Below are 24,399 nucleotides of genomic sequence, written 5' to 3' on the forward strand. Positions count from 1 at the left end.
GGTAGCATGAATGTGGATTATAGGGAAAAACTAAATGGCATAGGTACTTTGTGAGAGTGGTCTAATGGAAGCCTGTTTGGGGTCAAGCTGTAAGATAGGGGAAAAGGGGTTGATGAATCAAATACCTAGCGAGCTAGGCTGGCTCTGAGGAAGATCCTGTTAGCCTACAGGTGGGTAGGATACTATACGAAAAGCAGTGTTTTGTGTTTTGTTTGTGTATGTTTCCCTCCTGAGCAGTTTGTCTCAGGATTAGTGTCCTGTACTTTGTTCTTTGATAAATCATTGCTGATTGTCATTGATAGATTTTTTTTTTCCCTTCTTCTCTATTTGTCCTGGCATCCACCTCTCTGCACTTAGCAGTTAATGCAAATAAAATGAGTTCATAAATATGTAGATATTTACTTAGAGTGATGAACAAGTTCACTGCCTTTCAAGGCCTGTGGTTAAATTAGGTGCCATTAATCTGGGCGTTCCTATGCAAATGTGAAAACTGAGCTATAATCAGGAAAGGGTCTCAGAGGAACCTAGTTAATTTACTATCATGGATGGATGGGTATCCCTAGATGAACCCTATTTTAATCTATATCTGAGTATTTTAGGAGTGTGGACTTCCCTCCCCCAGGGGAATAAAGTGTTGCTAGATTTCCAGGACTCAATCTTCTATTAACCTATCAGCTTTTCTGAAAATTGTCACTGTTTTTTTAGGGATGAAAATATCTGAATATAATTGTTATTAGTGGTATTGGAACATGAATAGTATTGATGAGTGCTTATTTCTCAATTTGTGTTTCCTATTTTAAACTAGATGAGCCAATGGATATGTCAGTGTTATCTGAAGGGGGAGAGTCTTTTCAGAAGAAACTCAAAGGTGATGAACCGGTAGGGATAGAAAACCCTCCTCTCCCACCTGAGCCCACTATATCACCACAAGCCTCAACACCGGTATCTCAGAGCACACCAGTCTTCACTCCTGGCTCACTTCCTGTTCCATCCCAGCCTGAGTTTTCTCATGTGAGTATCATAGAAAAAGTTTTTTCCTTCTAACATCTTTTTTTTTTTAAACAACTGTATTGAGGTATAATTTAGAAACCATAAAACTCACCCATTTTAAGTGTATAGTTTAGTGATTTTTTAGTAAATTTACAGAAGTGTGCAGCTGTTATCAGAATCTAGTTTTAGAACATTTCCAGGGTCATCTAACATCTTGATGTACTTTTTATGTTTGAATTTTGTACTATGTCTTTTTTTTTTTTAACATCTTTATTGGAGTATAATTTGTACTGTGTCTTTAACTTCTTAAAAATGTTGCTTTGAAATTGAAAGGGGGCATTAGTCATTATTCTGCCTTAACGCATGAACTTCTCACTAAATCAACCCTAGGCTCTCCACCAGTTGTCAATATCTCCTTTCAAGATGTTCAGGGGCCTCAAACTTTTTCATTTTGGAGAAACCACTTTTGGAGCCTCCTGAGTTCTAATCTGTGCTATTGCCTTCTATTCCTGGTATATAACTGTCACCTCCCTTTCATTGTCTTTGGAGATTGTCCTTACCTGTCTTTGTGTTGGATTCCTCTTGGGCTCCGTGTCTTCTTGCTTGGTTTACTCCCTCATTTTGATGGAGGACATTCTTTAGTAGCATACTTTCTACCCTCATACATGATTCACAGTTTGTAGGAGTATAGAATTTTAGGTTGGAAATAATTTTCCTTTAAACTTTTGAAAGCATCGCTCTACCATCTTCAGACTTCCAGTGTTGCTGTTGAGAAGTGTGGCCAGTTTGATTTTGATCTTTAATATGTGAGCTGTTTTTTTTCCTTACTGGAATCTTGTAGATTTTTCTTTTTATCCCCAGTGTTCTGAAACTTCCAGACCCTTGGCATAGGTCTGTTTTCCTTCATTGTGTTGGTAAGCCCTCTCAATCTAGAAACTCAAGCCCTTCAGTTCAGGGACATTTCATTATTTAATTTCTTCCCCTTTGTTCTTTTTTTTTCTTAATGGAGTACCTATTGTTCGGATATTCATATTCCTAGAATAGTCTTGTAATTTTATTATTTTGTGTCCTACTTTCCATCTCTCTCTCCTTTTGTTTAACTTTCTGGATGATTTCCTCAACTATTTTTTTTTAAAACTTAAAAAAACCCTCACTTTATTGAGATATAATTCACGCATCGTGTTGTTCACCCTTTTAAAGTGTATAATCTAGTGGCTTTTAGTATATTCACAAAGTTGTATAGTTATTCACCAGAGTCTAAATTTTTTTTTTTGCGGTATGCGGGCCTCTCACTGTTGTGGCCTCTCCGGTTGCGGAGCACAGGCTCCGGACGCGCAGGCTCAGCAGCCATGGCTCACGGGCCCAGCCGCTCCGTGGCATGTGGGATCTTCCCGGACCAGGGCACGAACCCGTGTCCCCTGCATCGGCAGGCAGACTCTCAACCACTGCGCCACCAGGGAAGCCCCAGAGTCTAATTTTAGAACATTTTCATCACGCTCCCTCTCCACCCCCAACAAAAGACCCCATGCTTATTAACAGTCACTCCCATTTCCCCCACCTCCAGCCCTAGTCAATCACTAGTCTACTTTGTGTCTCTATGGATTTGCCTGTTCCTGGCATTTCACATAACTGGAATTATACAATATGTAGTCTTTGGTGACTGGTTTCTTTACTGTAATGTTTTCACAGTTCATCCACGTTCTGACATGTATCAGAACTTCATTCCTTTTTATTCTGAATAATACTGTGTATGTACATACCGCGTTTTATTCATCCATTTATCAGTTGATGGACATTTGGGTTGTTTCCCCTTCTTGGCTATTATAAATAATGCTGTGTACATTTGTGCGCAAGTTTTTGCGCGGATGTGTATTTTTATTTTTCTTGTATATAATTAGGAGTGCAACTGCCAGGTTCAACCATTTTATAACTTTCTCTGAGACATTAATTTCTACTCTTGGATTTTTCATTTCTATACTCTTTTTTTTTCCTTGAATGTTCTCCCTTTTTAAAAAAAAATAGCATTTTGTCATTTCATGGGTATACTATCTTATCTCCTTAATGATATTAGTAATAGTTTCTGAGAAGTTTTATCCCTGCAATAGTCACTATTTCTTCAAATAGATTTTAGTTAGTTTTGTTAGTTTTGATGTTTGACTTTTAAAGAGGCTTTCCTCAAGAGTCTGATAATAATCCTTGATTTTCTGACTGCTTTAAGAGTGAAATCCCAGAAAACTGATTAGAAGTTCTGAATTGGTGGTTAGTGCTTCATGTGTCTGGAATTTACTGTAGTGTGATATGCAGGGCCATTTTTGGGGTCCCCTAATGTCAGTATCTTGATTTATCTTGTCTTGTTCACGTTCCCTCCTGTCTGCCATTGCTTTAGAAGTCTATGATGGAAGAGGACTGGGGGTGTTGAGAGGCAGGTGCAGGTTCCATTGAATATGTAAATTTTCATTTAATCTCCCTGTTTTCAGTCTGGTACTTTCTGATAACTGTGCCTCTTTTCCTCCAGTTCAGGGATGCTCTGTTTTACCCTCTCCAGGGCAGAGGAGGGTCAGGAAGAGCGAATCTGGGGATTAAACTGCTTCTTAAATAGATTTCCAGCCAGTGTTCCTCCTGTTTTTAGCACTACCCTCATCACCACTTCCAGAGTTACCTGGGCTACTGCCAAGTCCTGAATCTTTTTTGGGACATGGTAGTTCTGAGGTATAATTTGGGTTACTTCTTAGCTTTCTCCACTGCTGTCTTAGGAATTCAGTTTTCACTAGTCTGCTAGATGGATGACCACTCTTGCAAAATTTTATTGTGGTTATCTGTTCTTTGTTCTCTTTTTCTTTCTTTTTTTAAAAAATAAATTTATTTATTTATTTATTTATGGCTGCATTGGGTCTTAGTTGCTGCGTGCGGGCTTTCTCTAGTTGCGGTGAGCAGGGGCTACTCTTCGCGGTGCGCGAGCTTCTCATTGCGGTGGCTTCTCTTGTTGCAGAGCACGGGCTCTAGGCTCACAGGCTTCAGTAGTTGTGGCTCACGGGCTCTAGAGCACAGGCTCAGTAGTTGTGGTGTACGGGCTTAGTTGCTGCGTGGCATGTGGGATCTTCCTGGACCAGGGCACGAACCCATGTCCCCTGCATTGGCAGGCGGATTCTTAACCACTGCGCCACCAGGGAAATCCCTGTTCTCTTTTTCTTGAAAATGCATTTAAAAAAAAAATCCCTTTACCATTGCTTAGTGGGATTTTGGAAGAGAGTTAAAGGAAATGTGTGTATTAAATCCACTGTTTTTATTTGGAAGTTCCATACTTTTTTCATTATGTATCAAACTCCTTACACGTTAGTCTTTTTTTTTTTTTTTTTCTCTTGCGGTTACGCGGGCCTCTCACTGTTGTGGCCTTTCCCGTTGTGGAGCACAGGCTCTGGACGCGCAGGCTTAGTGGCCATGGCTTACGGGCCCAGCCATTCCGCGGCATGTGGGATCTTCTTGGACCGGGGCACGAACCCATGTCCCCTGTATCGGCAGGCGGACTCTCAACCACTGCGCCACCAGGGAAGCCCACATGTTAGTCTTAATGACTCACCTTTGCACATCTGTTATTTCTTCTGTAAATTGGTTATGGAAGTCCAAGTGAACCTAATTTTGATGTTGTAATATCTATTTATTAACTTTTGTTTGCGTTGGGTCTTTGTTGCTGCGCGCGGCCTTTCTCTGGTTGCGGCGAGTGGGAGTGGTGGCTTCTCTTGTTGCGCAGCATGGGCTCTAGGCGCGTGGGCTCAGTAGTTGTGGCTCGTGGGCTCTAGAGCACAGGCTCAGTAGTTGTGGCACATGGGTTTAGTTGCTCCGCGGCATGTGAGATTTTTCCTGGACCAGGGCTTGAACACGTGTCCTCTGCATTGGCAGGCGGATTCTTAACCACTGTGCCACCAGGGAAGCCCCATGTATTTCTTTCTTTTTTTCCTAATATATTTGTTAACTTCATAGCCTCTTCGACCCTTCACCAGGATGTGAGGGCTGAGGAGAGGATTAGTAGAAAATAGTTTGATATTTAACACTTTCTCATTCTTGATATACATATTAATTTGGGGATGACAAGTCAGAGTATAGATGATTGTGTGGCTCCTAAACTCTGTGTGTGTGAGACCAGTTTTTGACTGGTTGGATACTATGGATTTATGTCTGTTGAATCTAGACTGGTTGACTCATTGAACGAAGTCCTGACAGTTCTTCATCAGTCTTTATCCAGAGCCCTGAGGTGGTTTTTTCACTTAACTTCGTTATTCTGACTAGGCCTTCAGGGAGCCTCAGCGCTGTGGATTATTAGGGGCCAGACACTCGGAGGCTAGATCCAGGCAGTCTTAAGAAGTACAGCTTGGGCTTCCCTGGTGGCGCAGTGGTTGAGAGTCCGCCTGCCGATGCAGGGGACACGGGTTCGTGCCCCAGTCCGGGAAGATCCCACATGCGCAGAGCGGCTGGGCCCGTGAGCCATGGCCGCTGAGCCTGCGCGTCTGGAGCCTGTGCTCCGCAACGGGAGAGGCCACAACAGTGAGAGGCGCGTGTACCGCAAAAAAAAAAAAAAATCAAGAAGTACAGCTTATTGATAGGCTGGTTAGCCCCTGAAGTTTTACTTTGCTGACTGAAATTATACATATATTGAAAAAATTCTGTAAAAGATATCACGTATTTACTTTGATAACACTTAAAACATATTCAGAATGTGGACAACTGCTTAATGAATATGAGGTTTCCTTTCCTTTTTTTTTTTTTAATTTATTTAATTTATGTTTTTTTTGGCTGCATTGGGTCTTCGTTGCTGCGCATGGGCTTTCTCTAGTTGTGGCAAGCGGGGGCTACACTTTGTTGTAGTGTGTGGGTTTCTCATTGCAGTGGCTTCTCTAGGCACAGAGAGCATGGGCTCTAGGCACACGGCTTCAGTAATTGTGGCACGCGGACTCAGTAGTTGTGGCTCACGGGCTCTAGAGTGCAGGCTCAGTAGTTGTGGCACACGGACTTAGCTGCTCCGCGGCATGTGGGATCTTCCCCGACCAGGGCTCGAACCCGTGTCCCCTGCATTGGCAGGCGGATTCTTAACCACTGTGCCACCAGGGAAGTCCCTGAGGTTTCCTTTTGAAGTGATGAAAATGTTTTCATTTTCATTTCAGTAGATAGAGGTGGTGGTTGCACATTGTAAATATTCACTTTAAAGTGGTTATTTTATGAGTTTGACTTTTAAAAAGGTATTTATAATTTTATTAGCAATGTCTTAACTATAAGCCTTTGTAAAATGACTTATTTTTTACAAGAAAAGTAAATACATTTTTCTTGTATAATATACAGATAAGTGAAAATAAGATCATCAATTATCCTGTCTCAAGTAAACTGCTCATAACTTTTTTGTTTTGTTTTTCATAACTTTTTAATAGTATATATTTATTAACTTAAAAAAATGAAAATTATATAAAAATGTATAGACCACAATAAAATATATATTCATATACTTTTTTAACTAAAAACTTTTCTATTTAATGCATAGCCTGCATGTTTTTCTATATTTTAAAATACTCCTCTACAATTTTGTGTAACTACAAAGTATTCCATCATGTAGGTGTATCATAATTTTAAAATGAATCTCCTATCAGTGGATATTTAAGATATTTTATATTATTTCCTTTTCCAAATAATAATTTTAGTACTGAACATCAAGCACTCTAGCTAAATCCCAGTGTATTTTCATCAAATAATTTCCTGGAACTGGAATTATTGGACTAAAGGGTATATAAAATTTCAAGGCTGTTGTCGTGTATTGCCAAATTGCCATTAGAAGTGTTGAACCAATTTATACTCAGTCATGCCTCAGAGTATATGAGCAGATTGAAGTTTAAGACTATTTTTATAATCTAAAAGTGTAAACAGTAACACCAGACATTGAAATACCAGAAGTTATAGAATATACAGAATGTTTGGCAACCTATTTTGATTCCTCATTCCCTTAAAAATAGGAAATGAATGCCTTACCAGCTATGTCTAGAGCGTTACAGCATTTATGTTAGGCAAAATAACAAATTAAATTCTTACATAAAAACATATTTTAGCTTTGGGTTATTTTCTTTTTTTTAAGGTATTATTTACATAAAATAAGAACGCCATTTTAAATGTATAGTTTGATCAATTTTGGTAGTTGTATACAAATGTATAACCACCATCACCATCAAAGTACAGAAGAGTTTCCTCACCCTAAAAAGTTTCTTCATAATCCTTTGCCCCCATCCACTCTTCTACCCTAGGCAAGCATTCATCTGCCTTCTGTCACTATAGTTTTATTTTTTCAAGAATTTCATATAGGTTTTCCCTGGTGGCACAGTGGATAAGAATCTGCCTGCCAATGCAGGGACACAGGTTCGATCCCTGGTCCAGGAAGATCCCACATGCTGCAGAGCAACTAAGCCCGTGTGCCACAGCTACTGAGCCTGCGCTTTAGAGCCCGCAAGCCACAACTACTGAAGCCCGCGTGCCTAGAGCCCGTGCTCCGCAACAAGAGAAGCCACTGAAATGAGAAGCCCGCGCACCACAATGAAGAGTAGCCCCCGCTCACTGCAACTAGAGAAAGCCTGTGTGTAGCAACGAAGACCCAACACAACCAAAAATTTAAAAAAAAATTTCATATGATTGGAATCAAAAGTGTATGGTGTTTTGTGTTTGAGTTCTTTAGCCTAGCATATTTTTGAGATTCGTTCATATTCTGGCAAGTTTTAATATTTTAATCCTTTTTATTGTTGAGTAGTATTCTGTAATATAGATATCCACAATTTATTTATTCACCAATTGATGAACATTTGGGTTGCTTCTAGTTTTGGGCTATTATGAATAATACTGTTGTGAACATTTGCATACTGCATCTTTGTGTGGACATATGATTTTATTTCTCTTGGGTTAATTACCTACAAGTACAATTTCTGAGTCATATGGTAATATTAATGTATGTTTAACTTTAGAAGATAGTATCAAACTGTTTTCCAAAGTGGCTCTAGCTTTTGCATTGCCACCAGCAGTGTATGACAGTTTCACATCCTCACCAACAGGATGTAGTCTTACTACCTTCAGCCTTCCTTGTTGGTATGTAGTGGTATCTGTTAACTAATATTAATGTTAACTTTGAATTTTACATCTTTATGAATGCTAGCATATTTTGAAATAGTGGGATGTGAAATAAGGACAGGCATACCTCATTTTATTGCACTTTGCTTTATTGTGCTTTGCAGATAATTTATTTTTTTACAAATAGAAGGTTTGTGGCAATCCATCATTGTTGGATGACATTTAGCATTTTTTTAGCAATGAAGTATTTTTTAATTAAGGTATGTACATCTTTTAAAGACATAACGCTATTGCACACTTAATAGACTATAATGTAAACATAACTTCTATGTACACTGGGAAACCTAAAAATTTGTGTGACTTGCTGTATTGTGGTGGTCTGGAACTGAACCTGCAGTATCTCTGAGTTATGCCTGTATATATTCCCACTTTGTGAGAACCGAAGTGGACTGTGTAGGCATATGTTCACGTGATTCCTGTATAATTGAGGGCCCATCATACAGTGTATGACATGATTTTAGTAGTGGTATACAGTTAAATTTAAGTGTCTTCCTACCTAAGTTAATACCTTTAGGTTTTTGTTTGGATTGTGCTTATTCTAGATCAGTGATTCACAAGAAGATCATTAAACAGTGACTTGTGTTGATGAACAGACTGGTGATTATGGCCCTAGAGTTTTAAAATTCTTGTGTAGTTGATTTAGAAATTTTAGAATTGAAGGATTAGATATAAAAGAAATACGATTATGACAAAATGATTATTTGTGTCTTTTTGTTCTTCCCTAGGACATTTTCATTCCATCTCCAAGTTTGGAAGAACGATCAAATGATGAGAAGAAGGATAGAGGTTTGCATAGTTCATCTTTGACTGTTGAGTATTCTAAAACTTCAGAGACTGAACCAAAGAATTCCTCTGAGGATCTTGGGCTTTCTTTGACAGGGGATTCTTGTAAGTTGATGCTTTCTACAAGTGAGTATAGTCAGTCCCCAAAGATAGAAAGCTTGAGTTCTCACAGGATTGATGAAGATGGAGAAAGCACACAGATTGAGGATACTGAACCCATGTCTCCAGTTCTCAATTCTAAACTTGTTCTTGCTGAAAATGATAGTATCCTGATTAATCCAGCACAAGATGGCCAAGTAGAACTGAATCAGAATGATGATAAAACAAAGAGGGTTAACACAGAAAGCAGAGACGACATTAGTATTTTAGCTGATGGTTGCAAAGGCAGAGAAGAAACTGTGGCGGAAGACGTTTGTATTGATCTCACTTGCGATTCAGGTAGTCAGGCAGTTCCCTCTCCAGCTACTCGATCTGAGGCACTCTCTAGTGTGTTAGATCAGGAGGAAGCTATAGAACTTAAAGAACATCATCCAGAGGAGGGGTCTTCAGGGTCTGAGGTGGAAGAAATCCCTGAGACTCCTTGTGAAAGTCAAGGAGAGGAGCCCAAAGAAGAAAATATGGAGAGTGTTGCATTGCACCTTTCTCTGACTGAAACTCAGTCTCAGGGGCTGGGTCTTCCAAAGGAAGTCCCCAAACAAGAATGCCAGGAAGCTATGGAAGTTGAAACCAGTGTGATTAGTATTGATTCCCCCCAAAAGCTTCCAGTACTTGACCAAGAATTGGAACATAAGGATCAGGAAGCATGGGAAGAAGCTACTTCAGAGGACTCGAGTGTTGTCATTGTAGATGTGAAGGAACCATCTCCCAGAGTTGATGTTTCTTCTGAACCTTTAGAGGTAGTGGAAAAATGCTCAGATTCTCAGTTGTGGGAGGATGATGCTCCAGAAATAGAACCATGTGTTGAGAATAGAGCGGATACCCAAGAAGAAAAGAGTGCAGAATATGAAGGAGATCTGAAATCAGTGACTGCAGAAAAAGAACCTGTAGAGGCAGACTCTTCACAGCCTCCCTTGACTTTAGTGAGAACAGATGATGCTCCAGGACCTGGCCAGGAAATGCAGCAGACCCAACCAAAAGAGACAACAGTTAGCACATTAAGGGAAGACTCAAAAATGGCTAATACAAAGCAGCTGGACTCAGGTGTAGGGGCCCAGCCACTGGAGAAAGCCTCTGCCCATGCCTCACAAAGCTTCTGTGAAAGCTCTAGTGGTAAGTGTGATTACAAATTGTTCTGTGTTTCCAACCAAATTATAATTTGGAATGGAAGGTAGGAGAGAACCACATGCTTATTACATCAGGGCTGAAAGTTAACTTGGATGTGTGTTTATGAGCAACCAATAATAGTTGGGATATTTAAAATTTGGGGTTGTATTTTTCTTTTGTAGCTGTAATTATTTTTAGAATCAGAGATCAGTTGAGGTTTTTATCAGCTTTATAACTCAGGAGTAATCAACATGAATTTTCTAAGTATTTAGAAATTGTACCAATCTGGTATTTTCTACTTAGGTTCCAACCTTGTTCCATATTTTTATATTTTGAGAGTGGCTTTGTAGTACAGGGATCTTTTTTGATTACCTTACGCAGTTAAATCATATTCAAAACTCTGTGGATTGTTTCTTCCTTATGGGCATTAAGTAAACTTTCTAAATTTGGTTCAACATATATACATCTTAAACCTTAAACTGGGAAAGGTGTTAGCTTGTGTTCTTTATAAAGTCAAGAATGAGAATATAGATTACTTTCTGAAATATTTCTAGAATGTCATGTATGACATTAGCTGAAAAGAATTCAAACTTTCTGAATGTCCAAAGTTAGTATAATTTAAAAACAAAACAGGGACTTCCCTGGTGGTGCAGTGGCTAAGAATCCACCTGCCAATGCAGGGGACACGGGTTCGAGCCCTGGTCCAGGAAGATTCCACATGCTGCAGAGCAACTAAGCCCGTGTGCCATAACTACTGAGTCTGCGCTCTAGAGCCTGTGAGCCACAACTACTGAAGCCCGTGCGCCTAGAGCCCATGCTCCGCAACAAGAGAAGCCATGGCAATGGGAAGCCCGCACACTGCAATAAAGGGTAGCCCTCATTTGCCACAACTAGAGAAAGCCCATGCACGGCAACAAAGACCCAGTGCAGCCATAAATCAATTGATAAGTAAACAAAGCAAACTCCAAAAACAAAAGAATAAAAACAAAATACAGACTTAAGAAAGCAAGCTTCTAAGGATAGGGAAATGAGAAACAGTATTTAGGTAACACCATAGCTATCAGTATGGGTGATCATACCTTTCGGCGTTCCTGGAACAGTCCCGTTTATACTTCTTGTTTAGGAGTGATTATTAGTAGTACTTTTTTTAATCTCAAAATTTCCCCTGTTCATTAGGCTTTATATTCATGAATATTTTTTTTCCTCTTCAGAATGAGAAATGTTAGAGCTGAAAAGGAGGTTAGCTGATATTGAGTTCAGTCTCTTCTTCCTAAAGTCATGTGGCTAGTTAATGATTGAAGTGGAACTAGAACTTAGGTCTCCTGATTCCCAAGTCTATGCTTTTTCCTACTATAAAACTGTATGATATAGTTTCTCTGATTCTGTTGAGTTATGGTAAAGAACTGTCTGAATGACCTAATATTCTATATTATTGAAGATTTTTATAATTTCATTACATCTAAATACTTTTGTCGATCTAAGTCATGTTTTACAGGAAGGTTGCTTTGGTTGCTATACAGAAAGAATCGTGGGTTGGGGAAAGGGGGAGACTTCAGGCAGACAAGGTAATTGATAGGTTGTTGTAATAGTCCAGGAATGAGGCATTGAAGACCAGATAAGGGTAGTGGCAGTGCTGCCTGTATAAGAGCCAATTTTCCATTAGGTTTTAGTGATGTGTTAGATCAGTGGTGCTAAGATAACTTTTCATAAATAGTCTTCTGTAATTAACGCTTGCATATTACATTTGCGTATTATGGTTTGTCACGTAGAAGGATGTACTTAGAGATTTTATACAGATTTTCAAAAGTCTGAATGGTCGATCATAATGTGAGGGATGGTTCCTGTCAAGAGAGCAGAATAGGTGGTTGTTCCAGGAAGGAAAATTCTATAAAATATATCTTTGGAATGTATGATGCTTTGTGAGGTGGTTTTTTTTTTTTTAATTTTAGTTTCTGTATATTTTTAAGTTCTTTATTAACTTAAAGGACTTGCTTTTTAAGGAGTTGCCAGAGAATGAATGCTTACCTATCAACCCATTTCTTTTTGCTGTAACTATGGTGGAATTCTTTGCCATTTAGATAATGATGTTGAGATTCTCCACTTCTGCTTTTCACAGTTTCTTTAGCAGCGCATGTGTACTTTTCATCCTTTATTTCTAAAGTCCATTCATTTTCTCTTTTCATCCCTTCAAGTTGCTAATTCATTTTCTTTCATGTAGATGTAAGAGATGTTTTTTGTTGTTGTTTTGTGATTTTGAAGAAAAAATATCAAGGTGTGCTTGATATTAAAGATAATGAAGGGTGGAAGTGGAATGGGAAGAGATGAAAGAAGAAAAATGTGGTATAATAAGAAATATATTTGGTCTTCATCCAGTTCCTGGCACCGAGCTCCTAAAACCCTTGTAATTTCCTAAGTGATAGGAATAAGCTTAAGCCCTTTCTGTCACACCTGAGTAATGCTATTGAGGTGATTTAGGGTGGGATCTTCCCTACATAGCCTCAGGGATGGGGCTGTTCACCAGAAAGACAAAGTGATTGGAGGGTTGGAACTTCCGGCCCCACCCACCAACCTCCTCGATGGGGGGGTGGGGTGGGGATTAAAGCTCTATAAAAACTCTTGAACAACAAAATTTGATGTTTCCTGGTTGATAAATGAGCCAGGAGGGTATCTAATCCCAGTTCTAAGGGAGACAGAAGTTCCTGCTATCAGAACCCTCTGGACCTCACCCTATGTACCTCTTCATATAGCTGTTCATCTGTGTCCTTTATAATAAACTGGTAAATGTAAGCAAATGTTTATCTGAGTACTATAAGTAGCTCTAGCTAATTAATGGAACGTGAGGAAAGTGTCATGGGAACCTGCAGTGTAGAGCCAGTTGCTTAGAAGCACAGGTAACAGCCCGGACTCTGACTGATGTCTTAAGTGAGGGCAGTCTTGTGGGACTGAGCCTTTAACTTGTGGGATCTGATGCTACCTCTGGGTAGATAGTGTCAGAATTGAGTTAACTTCATAGGACACCCGCTAAGTGTGTGCTGGGAATTGGAGAATTGCTTGACGATGTTGGGAAGCACATTAGACAAACTGTTTTCACAAGGAATAGTGACTGGGTATGCCAGATTATAGTTATTTTGAGCCATTCCAGGAAAGTAAGTACAAATTTTCATCTGTCAGGTTTAAGAACAGCAATCTGGAGTAATTCTTTTATTCTCCCAAACTTAGTCATAATCTCCCAAACTTAGAGATAATTAGGAAATCAGAAAATGTGATTTTGGCAATTTGCTAATTCTGATTAGAAATTGGAACTGAGACCTAGTTAAAAAGTAAAGTTTTGTTTCTTGACAAATGTTTAATTTAATAATGACTAACCAAAATGTGTACAATGGAGATGCTCATATATGTGAGATTTACCGTTGCACAGAGATTTAGATATGAACACTACCGCTGTGACCTAGAGTGAAATGCTGGTCAGTACTGCTGAACTGTGAAACCCAAATGATTTCTGTTAGAACCAATGAGTATTTTGAAGTCCTTTAGCCCAGTGGTCCCCAGCCTTTTTGGCACTAGGGACCGGTTTTTTGGAAGACAGTTTTTCCACAGATGGGGTGGGGGGTGGGGCGGAAGGCGGGGGTGGGGGGGTGGATAGTTCAAGCGGTAACGCAGGCGATGGGGAGCGGGCAGCGGCAGATGAAGCCTCGCTTGCCGCTGCTCACCTCCTGCTGTGCGGCCCGGTTCCTAGCAGGCCCAGTGGTTGGGGACCCCTGCTTTAGCCCATGAAATCCTTTGTCACCTCTTTCAGTAGATTGTAAATTTTAAGTATTGACATCAGATTTTAACATAGAGAATCCTACAGATTGCTAAAGCTTATAAATTAACTCCTTGGGTTAGCATTACACAAAATTAAAACGTCTAGATTTGGAACTATCCAACTTTGTATCACTGAGTATCCCCATATGTACTTACTGTCTTGAGGCTCAGACGTTTCTCTGTTCCTTTTGACCCCATCTTCCTCAGGCCTCCAAACTTTTGGGCTTCCTCTGTTTGCCTGGCCCCTGATTGTCTACTTTGTGTCAGTCCTGTTGATGGTTGTACAGAGAGCAGAGAAAATAGTAGTAAATTGGTTGAGAGGCCTGGTGAGGGGGGTTGGGAATGAGGCAGAATTTGGGAGCAAAGGAAAAGAATAATTGAGATATTTCTTGCAGTTCTCCTCACTTTTGCTTTTTTTATACTTCTGTTTTGGTTTCCTTTTTGTTTATCATTGTTTTGTTTTGTTTTTTGTTTTCTCCAGAAACTCCATTTCATTTTACTTTGCCTAAAGAAGGTGATGTTATTCCACCATTGACTGGTGCAACTCCACCTCTTATTGGGCATCTAAAATTGGAGCCCAAGAGACACAGTACTCCTATTGGTGAGTGATTAAAATGTAATGATGTTTAAAGCAGAATTTCTGAGATATCATTCTTTATGCCAGTGATTCTTTTATATCTCAGGAGTTGGGCCTGCTGATAAGATTGATTTTTGTCTTAGGAAGAATAAGGTTGTGGTGTCTGATTCCATGAGTTTACTCCCAGGAGATGCTGAGCAGTGATGAGAGGAAGGAAAGAAAGGATGGAAGGAAGGAAGAAAGAATATTTATAAAGATTTTATTCTATTACTTGCAAGGCCATAGACTCTTGAGTGCTAAGCAATGATATAGAGCTGTTTTATGAGGAAGAGGTAGCAGGTAGGGTAGAAGTACTGTTTATTCAGGACCTTGGCTAATCAGTCTGCTGCTTGACAGGGGAAGAAAATTTAGATCCTCCTTCCCTGAAGCAGCTGGTAGTCTTCTACATTAACCTATTTGTTTTCTCTAGTCAGTGCTGGGAGGTAACAATCATGCCGTCTGGAGTCTCCTGCTACCTATGCTTGATGCTGGCAGATGTGGGTTGGCTGAGGGCTCATGCAGCATCCTTTGTCCAGATGCAGAAGTGGAACTGAATCCTGTTGCTCTTCTTAAGACCAGGTGTCAATACTAGTGCGTAGTTGTTGATACTTGTGACAGGATCTATCCTAGGAATCCTCTTCAATCCTGCAGAGCTATGGAGCCAAACAGGCAAATTGATGACCTTGAATTGTTATTTTTCATATTTGTATTTTAGTGTTCTTTCTTCCTTCCTTCCCCCTGCCTCCCTTCTTTCAGGTATTAGCAACTATCCCGAAAGCACCATAGCAACCAGTGATGTCATGTCTGAAAGCATGGTGGAGACCAACGACCCCATGCTTGGGAATGAAAAAGGAGATTCTGGGGCTGCCCCAGAAATGGGTGATCAGTTGTGTCTGAGAATGAAATTGGTCAGTCCTGAGACTGAGGCGAGTGAAGAGTCTTTGCAGTTTAGTCTGGAAAGTAAGTTTTATTTTGTATTAATCTTGGGTAACTAGTAGCTCCACATCTTCTGGAAGTATTAATTATTTTTCTTCTAGTTTTAATGATGATACTTTTATAATTATAAATGTATTTGTAAAGTCTTATTCTCATGAATTTAATTCTTTGTTTTAGGCTAGTCACTGTTAATGTTACTGCAGATGTTCTGTTTTGTAACCTCTGTGGTACTGCTTGTATCTCTGTATTAAACTTGTGTCTATATAAACTAATTGGTTTTCATAATCAGAAGGAGTTCAGAAGTGGGTAGAAAATTTAGGATTGTGGATTCACATTGTAGGTTTATGTTAGCTATTTCCCACATTAATTGCAAGTTGTTTGGTATGGCTAGAATACAGAGAAGGTATGAGGGAATGGCTGCAAAGTCGGGACTAGGTTCTGAAAGGCCTTTTACATCATGCTGAACAGCTGAAGAATTTTAGGCAAGGGAGTAATATGATCAGATTTGCTTTTTTTAAAGGATCAGCTGAATGTTTGAAAAATTTGTGCCTTTGTTCATCATTCCTTTCCTTGCCCATTTTCTATTCTGCTGCCGGGCAAATGCAGTCTTTAACCAGGAAGTGGGGTCATTAGTAGTGGGGATGGAGGTGAGGGGATGAATTTGAGAGATGAATGTAGAATAGAGAGGACCTTGGGACCAGTTAAATATGGAAGCAAGAGAGAGGAAAAAATATAGAATGACTTTATATCTACATTTTGTTTTCATGATAGCACTCTGAAGTAGATATCCTTATTTCCATTTTATTGGTGAGAAAACTGAGAGTAATAGAGGTTTTAAACCTGAGGTTACAGTAATTGGTAAGAGGTGGAGCTGGAGTGTGAATCAGATCCATCTGACTCTAAAGCTCATAATTCTTCCATTAGGTAGTTTGTAAAAGTGGTTTAATGGCGTTAGAAGAGGAAGAAGTTTTATAAAGGAGATTGTAAAGGAATATTCCAAGAAGAGGACTAGGAGAGTATAACGCCATGGAAGCCTAAGGGAAGGAGAGTTAAAAGAAGACAACAATGTTATATGCAGAAGTGAGGGTCTAGTAAGATATATCTGAAAATGTACACTGGACTTGGCAATTAGGATCCGTTTGGTGACTCTAGCAAGAACTACTACAGTATAGTGGTTTGGGTAGGAGCTATACTGAAGGTAATTGAGGAGTGAAGGGGAGGAGAAGAGGCAGCAAATGTATTCTACTTTTGAGAAGTTTATGTGAGAAAGGAAGAAAAAATATGGCAAGTTAGAGAGAAATACAGGACTGAAGGAGTTTTTTTTTTTTCATTTTTAGACTGAGGGATACCTGAGCAGGTTTATAGATTGAAAGGAAATCTCCAAAAGAGAGATGCGTTAAAAATGAGACCTCTGAGAGAGAGATGGAAGGGGAGCTTTCAAAGACCACAGATAGAGTGAATGGACTTGAATAAGGATTTCTCATTCTCTGAGACCAAAGAAAAGAAATTTTAGCTAATATATTTTGAGTTCTTACTATATGCCAGGCATATATTCCATACATGTACAGCTCATTAAATCTCATAACAAACCTGTAAAGTAGATCCTATTGTTATTCTCATTTTACAGCTAAGGAAACTGAGGCACAGACAGGTTGGGCATGTTCTCTAGAGTCACACAGCTAGTAAATAAAGTAGCCTGAATTCAAAGTAGTTCCAAGAACCAGAAGTCTGGTTCTGAATTATAGTGCTATTCTGTTTCTCAGTGCTTATTGATTTGAAAATTAGAACCTCAGTAGAAATAAAGTATTTCATGTTTCCATCCTTACTGTCATCTTCTCTGAAATCAAGTAGGACTTATCAAGAGAGAGTACATGGTAGCTTTGAATCTTTAGATTTGAAATTACAATTGGGAAGACCTTTTAAATGGAGCTAAATGTTAAAGATGACCATATTAGTAAATTTTCCTACCTTTCCTGATAATCGGGCACCATACTCACAGTTTTCCTCATTTTATCCTCACAACAAACCTATGAGGGTTGGTCTTGCAGCTTGTGGGATCTTAGTTCCCAGACCAGGGATTGAACCCCAGGCCCACAGCAGTGAAAGTGCAGTGCAGAGTCTTAACCACCTGGACTGCCAGGGAATTCCCGTGTTGGTCCCTTTTTATCCCTATTTTATGGATGAGGAAACTGATTCAGAAGATGAAGTTTACCCCCAGGTTGGACTGCTAAGTGCTAGAGCCAGGGCCTGAACCAGGTTTCTGTATCAGAGCCAGTGCTCTAACCACCAAACTTCAGCTGCCTCCTTGATGGACTATTCAGATTATATTGGGTTATGACTTATTTTAGAAATGTTTAAAAATATTTGTTATTTTCTCTAAGGCTGGAATGAATTGTAAATGAACAAATTTTAATCTCTAGGCATTAGTAGCATTGCTTTGAGACTATGGGATTCTTTTCAGTATGACCTTTAATTTTTGCTACAGATTCTTTCTTGAAAATGTGTTTTATTTTTCAAATATCTATCCCAAAAGCACTTTGGGAAGAACTTGAGTACCTTCTATGTATGGGTTCTTTTAAAACTGTACACTGTTTAAAATTTGTGCATGAACCTGAGACATTTTCCTACATAATTGATTTTATTAAAGTTTTTCCTTTTTAAAAAATTTTTATTGAAGTTGATTTACAATGTTGTGTTAGTTTCAGATTAATAAACGTTTTTAGAAGTTTTTTTTAATTTGTTTTAAAATTTTTAAATTAAAATTTTTTTGTTTATTAATTTTGTGTTTTTTTACTACATAATTTTTTTACTTGTATGAGAAGAGATGGATTGAGATTCAGAAGTTTCATTTTCATTTTTAAATGTTACTACTTAGTAATTCATTATATTGTATTTCTGGAGAAACTGAATAGTCTTCTGTAGGAAGTTTGAAAGAAAATTGGTAGAAGTCAGAAAGACATACCTGGTGGCGCAGTGGTTGAGAGTCCGCCTGCCAATGCAGGGGACACGGGTTCGTGCCCCGGTCCGGGAGGATCCCACGTGCCGCAGAGCGGCTGGGCCTGTGAGTCATGGCCGCTGAGCCTGCGCGTCCGGAGCCTGTGCTCCGCAACGGGAGAGGCCACAGCAGTGAGAGGCCCGCGTACCGCAAAAAAAAAAATGATAAGTCTTTTCATGTTCACTTACTATTCTTACCCATTTCCTTTTTATTATTTGTTGCAAATACTAGTAAAGCAGGTTTTTATTTTTCATTTTTATTATTAATTTTTTATGTCTTAGTGAAAGGAGGCCTTCAGAAGCTTCTGAAATCCAAGCATTATTTTAGAGTATCATTGGGTTTGAGCAGGTTTTTAAGAGAAGGTTTTAAGGTGTGATACTGAGTTCTGTTTCTCTTTCCTTTCTTTACTTGCTTTTGTTTTTATTCAGAGCCAGCAACTGGTGAAAGAAAAAATGGATCTACTGCTGTTGCTGAGGCTGTTACCAGGTAACCAGAGCTGGTTGCTATTTAGAGTAGTTTAATATACAAAGCCACTGGTAATGAGGGGAAGATAATTTATCAAGAGAGGAAAAAAACTTAAAATGAAACTTCAGCATAAAGGGTTTAGCAGTGTGTTGAATGTAACCCTAGGCTTTCTTATTAATACTTTAATAAAGCTTTTGCTATACTTAGAATAAGATATTTAATGGTGTTTCCCTTTCTCCCTTTTGTTCATGTGGGAGTGCCATTTCTTCTTTTTCTGTGGGTGAGATTGAGATTGTTTTTGCTATTGGTGAGGAAACAGGGTTAACGAGATAGCCATAGACCTTTTTCCTTTTACGGTCTGGCGCCGCTGCCACACCCCGCCGCCGCCACACCCCGCCGCCCCCCCCCCCCCACCATCGCCTCAGGCCATTTTCTCTTCTGCCTGCCAAATTAGCTACAGCCTTGAAGTGTTATTTTTGCTTTGTCATGAATGCTGTAATGCTTTGAGGATGAGTATGACCCCATCCTGAGGCTCTGGTGGTAAGCTTTGCCATCTGGTGGCCGTGAGAATAGAATTGTTTCATTGGTTTCTGGCGTGAGTCATCCAGTATGAAAATACTACCAGCGGTTGTTGAAATATAAGTGAGGATTCTTAAATCAGGCTAGACAGGTACTGTACGTAAGTAAAGCGCAGGCTAGGTGCAAGAGCATGAAATGTTGACGATGATGGCCAGCTGAACGTGTGTCCCATTTAAAAGGGGGGGTTAGCCCTTGCTCATTTCCAGCCGGTCATTACCATGCACACCTACTGCTGCCAAATCTTTAAATTTGTAAAGAGAAATCAGGATTTTTAAAAATAAAATTTCCTGCTTGTCTGTAGACTAAGTTTGATCCTTAGTTGGAAGTTTCTGACCCATCTGAATCCTTTGATTTGTACCAAGCTGTGTCTAGAGAGATTGGTTGTTTTCTGAGTTTTTGCATATTTAATCTGAAAGATAAGTACCTTTGAATCCTTATTCAGTTGAAGACTCTTTAATGATATGTTGAAGAAATCTCTTTGGTTTTAACAGAATTGTGTACCCGACACAACTTGTTATTAGTCTGTACATGTGCTTGCTAAGAGAGAACAGAATATGCTGCTGAAGATTCCTGGATCCTTTGGATGGAATGTAGGGATGGAAAAATAGGGGAAAAACTTGAGGCAGAGGGTTGGATTGGTGGATCATGGAATGAGATTCACTGGTATTGTTGTGAAGCAAATTTTGTATATGAGAATCTAGATTTTAAGAATCTTTGACTATTTACTTTACCATTGGGTTCACCATAAGAAATCATTTAAAGTAAGCTCTGTAGCACGTAGCACAGTTTAAATGATCACTGCTTCCTCTGCATTTAGGTGAAGCAGTACCGCTGTTTTTAAGTGTTGTCTGTAACTGGGCACTGTTCAGATTACTTGCTGCCATCTTATTTCTCTCTCACACATTTCATTATTGAAGGTTTCAAGCATATACAAAAGTAAAGAGAATAGTATAATGAACTACCATATATTCATCACCCAGTGTCAAAAATTACCAACTTATGACTAGTCTTGATTCATTTATAAATACTTCCAGCACTCTCCTCTCCACTGGATTATTTTTAAGCTAATTCTAGCATTATATCATTTTATCTGTAAATATTTCAATGCTGTCTCTAAAAGATAAGAATTCTTTACTTTGAACTTAACCACAGTACTACTATCATGCTTTTAAAACTGACATTGATTCCTTAATGTCATCAAATATTTGGTATTCAGATTTTTCAGATTCAGAGAAAGGATTTTATTCTCTCTGTGCCTAAAAGGATAATTTCCAGAGGTACTTTTCCTTTCAGAACTAACACAGTATATTGCTTTAATTTGTTTCTTAGTCCCCAGAAGACCATGTCTGCGTTTAGCTGTGTCTGTGAAGCCCCGCAAGAGGATGAGGCTCGAAGTCAGGATTCCCCCTCTGTACCCATCAGGCAAGCATTATTTTCATAGCATCTTTTGGGCTACATTGATTCACAAAATGGTTGGTAGCAAAATCTGGAATATACTGCTACTGTTTTGTGAACTTGAGCTTACTCTTTTATCTGAGGGACTGTGACATATTCTAGGTGGATTTATAAATAAGATGTCAGAAATTTTATTAAATATTTTATAGATACAGATTTTTGTCTTTATCTGCCAGTTCTATCAATTTAAAATGATTCAGTCTTCATAAACTTATGAAAATATATCATTCTGTATTTCTAAGATTATTTCCTTTTACTTAGTTTGAAAATGTTTACTTTTTTAATTAACTTTATTTATTTATTTATGGCTGCGTCAGGTCTTCTTCGTTGCTGTGTGAGGGCTTTCTCTAGTTGCGGTGAGCGGGGGCTGCTCTTCATTGCTGTGCACACACTTCTCATTGCGGTAGCTTCTCTTGTTGCGGAGCACTGGGCTCTAGGCGCGTGGGCTTCAGTAGTTGTGGCTCGTGGACTGTAGAGCACAGGCTCAGTAGCTGTGGTGCACAGGCTTAGTTGCTCTGTGGCATGTAGGATCTTCCCAGACCAGGGCTCGAACCTGTGTCCCCTGCATTGGCAGGCAGATTCTTAACCACTGCGCCACCAGGGAAGTGCCGAAAATGTTTACTTTTAACAGACTTTTTATTTCTCTTTAATTTCCCATATGGCAAAACTGAGATAGATGTTCAACATCTCAAATTTAAAGTTTGTCAGACTCGATGGACTTAAAAAATTCCCATAATTTCTTTACTCCTTCATCTCTTAGAACAGCTCTGAAGTGGGAAAAAATTTTTTGAATTACAAAGTATTTCTTCTCTATTAGAAAAGTATCTTGTTTGGAATATGTGGTTCTTATATTTAGTATAGGGAAATAAGTAATGGCAATGGAATAAGTTTGTATTATCATTATGAAGTGGAATCTTTTATCTCTAGAAATCAATGATTTTGTAATTAAGGAATATAATAATGTTTTGTCAACAGGTATATTCCTAATAGTGTTATTTGCAACATAATTTATTTTTTTCTTTTTTTATTGGCTGCACCGTGGCTTGCAGGGTCTTAGTTCCCCAACTAGGGATTGAACCCACGCCCTCGGTAATGAGAGTGCAGAGTCCTAACTACGGGACTGCCAGGGAATTCCCTGCAACATAATTTCTGTGTTCCTTACTGATAGAAATATTTAAGAGAAACATGTCAGTGCTTTTATTGGACATTCTGATGATTAAATGTGAACTTGTTGGTATTTTTGGGAATCAGATAGCCCAGATGATATCCTCTGTTGTATCAGGAGGCTTGTTAGGCGAAATGCCACCTTGTTTTATTCCAAAAATGGTATGGTGTTGACCCAGCAATTAGGAAATTAATTGATTGCATCGTATTGCCTTCCTATTTTAAAATAGAGACTTTTTTTTAAACATATTTATTGGAGTATAATTGCTTTACAATGGTGTGTTAATTTCTGCTTTATAACAAAGTGAATCAGTTATACATATGTCCCCATATCTCTTCCCTCTTGCATCTCCCTCCGTCCCACCCTCCCTATCCCACCCCTCTAGGTGGTCACAAAGCACCGAAGTGATCTCCCTGTGCTATGCAGCTGCTTCCCACTAGAGACTGTTTTAAAATAGAGAGACTAGGATGCTGGTGATTTTTGTTCAACCTTGGTAGAACAAGGGCCTGAGAATCCAGCTGTTTTTTGTTGTTGGTTTTTTTAAAATTTATTTATTTTTTATTTTTGGTTGCATTGGGTCTTCGTTGGGGTGCACGGGCTTCTCATTGCAGTGGCTTCTCTAGTTGCAGAGCACGGGCTCTAGGCGCATGGGCTTCAGTATTTGTGGCTCGCGGGCTCTAGAACACTGGCTCAGTAGTTGTGGCGCACGGGCCTAGTTGCTCCGCAGCATGTGGGATCTTCCTGGATCAGGGATTGAACCCGTGTCCCCTGCATTGGTAGGCAGATTTTTAACCACTGTGCCACCAGGGAAGCACTCCAGCTGGTTTTGATTCCAGTTCCTCCGCAGACAGACCTACACTCAAAACAGAATGGTTAGAAATTTATTAAATATGGAGGTTTTTTCTTCCATGTTTCACTTTGGATTAATTTTACCCAGGCTTTCCCTGCTAAAATTTGCTTTCTTTGTATCAGTTTCTAAATCTGACATATAGTGACCAGAGTAGAATTGTGTAGCTGGAACTAATGAAGAAAGAGAAGTGTGGTCCTTCTTACAATTATTGAATTTCTTCTGTCTCTTTTCTGGTACTGAAGTTTCCTTCTTTATTGTTTCTTGGGAGATTAATATACCACATCTTTATGACAGATGTTTCTTGGAGGGAAGTGACTGTGATTTGAACATCATTTATTTATTTGACTGATGCTAACCCAAGAAAGATAGATACCAAAATTCTGGTATTTGACAGGAATCTGCTGAATATTGCTGATGTTGCAATGAGATACCTTTAGTCTTTAGAGAGAGAGGAGTTCCAATTAACAGTTTGGGAGAAAAAAGCAGCCTAATATTTGTCAATTAAGAATTAAAAAGTCAAAAATAAAACAAAGAAAAAAAATAAAGCTTTGTTTTAGAAGTAAAACTCTATTCGGAAGTTCTACACTAAATAAATAGCTTCTGAGGTAAAATGTCTAGGCTTATTTAAAGTGTGGGGAACAATGGTAATTGAATTCTTGAAATGGTTAATCAAGTCTTGTCCCTTCTAGCTTTTGGCTCACTTTCATTATTGCTCAGCTGTTGATATGTTAGATGTCTTAAAGATTCAAACATGGGTATTCAGTTCATACTTTGTCTTATGCAACTAATATCAATGAACATCTGCTGTGTATCTAGCACTGTGCTAAGTAATTTATATGTATGATCACTTATAAACCAGGTAGGTGTTATTCGTCTGTCTTCTGGTGATCTTATTCTTACCTATTCTTCACTGGACCATATATCCCCATTCAGTTGAGGTTCCTGACAGAGAAGACACAGGCTCTAACAACCAAATGCATACCAGGCTCTCTTTGGCTAGAACTCTTTTCTAAATCCCACTTTGATCTCCTGTTTTGGTAAACTGAGCTGCACAAGATAGAAACCTCAGAGACTTCTCCTTTTCTCTTTCTTCTCCAAGATCCAGAGCAGAGCAAGCCCCAAAGAGTTCTTCATGCTTCTTTTTTCTGTCTACCCAGGTCAGTTCAGCTTCTAAGGGTGAGAGCTCCTCCTAAGTTGGAGACAGCTTTTTCTGTCTAGATGGCTCCATGTTTCTCTGGCCAAACACAACAGCATGTGACATAGTTTCTAGACCCTTTATCATCCTGGATGTTATCTTCTGGGTATATCTCAGTTTATGCTTTGTAAAATATGATGACCTGAAACATTCC

At 39.1% G+C, this 24,399-nt stretch overlaps 1 protein-coding gene across 9 annotated transcripts in view; it reads left to right on the forward strand.

Annotated features, from left to right (window-relative positions):
• Window positions 1–24,399, forward strand: part of TP53BP1 (tumor protein p53 binding protein 1) — a 68,685-nt gene that overhangs the window by 18,185 nt on the left and 26,101 nt on the right. For 4 of the 9 annotated variants that reach the window (XM_004273930.4, XM_033435628.2, XM_033435629.2 and 1 more), the window contains exons 11-16: window positions 806–1,011; window positions 8,865–10,191; window positions 14,471–14,590; window positions 15,362–15,565; window positions 18,965–19,022; window positions 20,910–21,002. In XM_004273930.4, the coding sequence (XP_004273978.1) occupies window positions 806–1,011; window positions 8,865–10,191; window positions 14,471–14,590; window positions 15,362–15,565; window positions 18,965–19,022; window positions 20,910–21,002 (2,008 nt within the window). Of the gene's footprint in view, window positions 1–805; window positions 1,012–8,864; window positions 10,192–14,470; window positions 14,591–14,613; window positions 15,197–15,361; window positions 15,566–18,964; window positions 19,023–20,909; window positions 21,003–24,399 lie in introns of those variants that run through there. The other 5 variants (XM_033435627.2, XM_049705389.1, XM_033435632.2 and 2 more) reach the window with 5 other exon arrangements.

Source organism: Orcinus orca, chromosome 2 (assembly GCF_937001465.1).
Source record: "Orcinus orca chromosome 2, mOrcOrc1.1, whole genome shotgun sequence".
In the NCBI taxonomy this organism is placed as follows: domain Eukaryota; kingdom Metazoa; phylum Chordata; class Mammalia; order Artiodactyla; family Delphinidae; genus Orcinus; species Orcinus orca.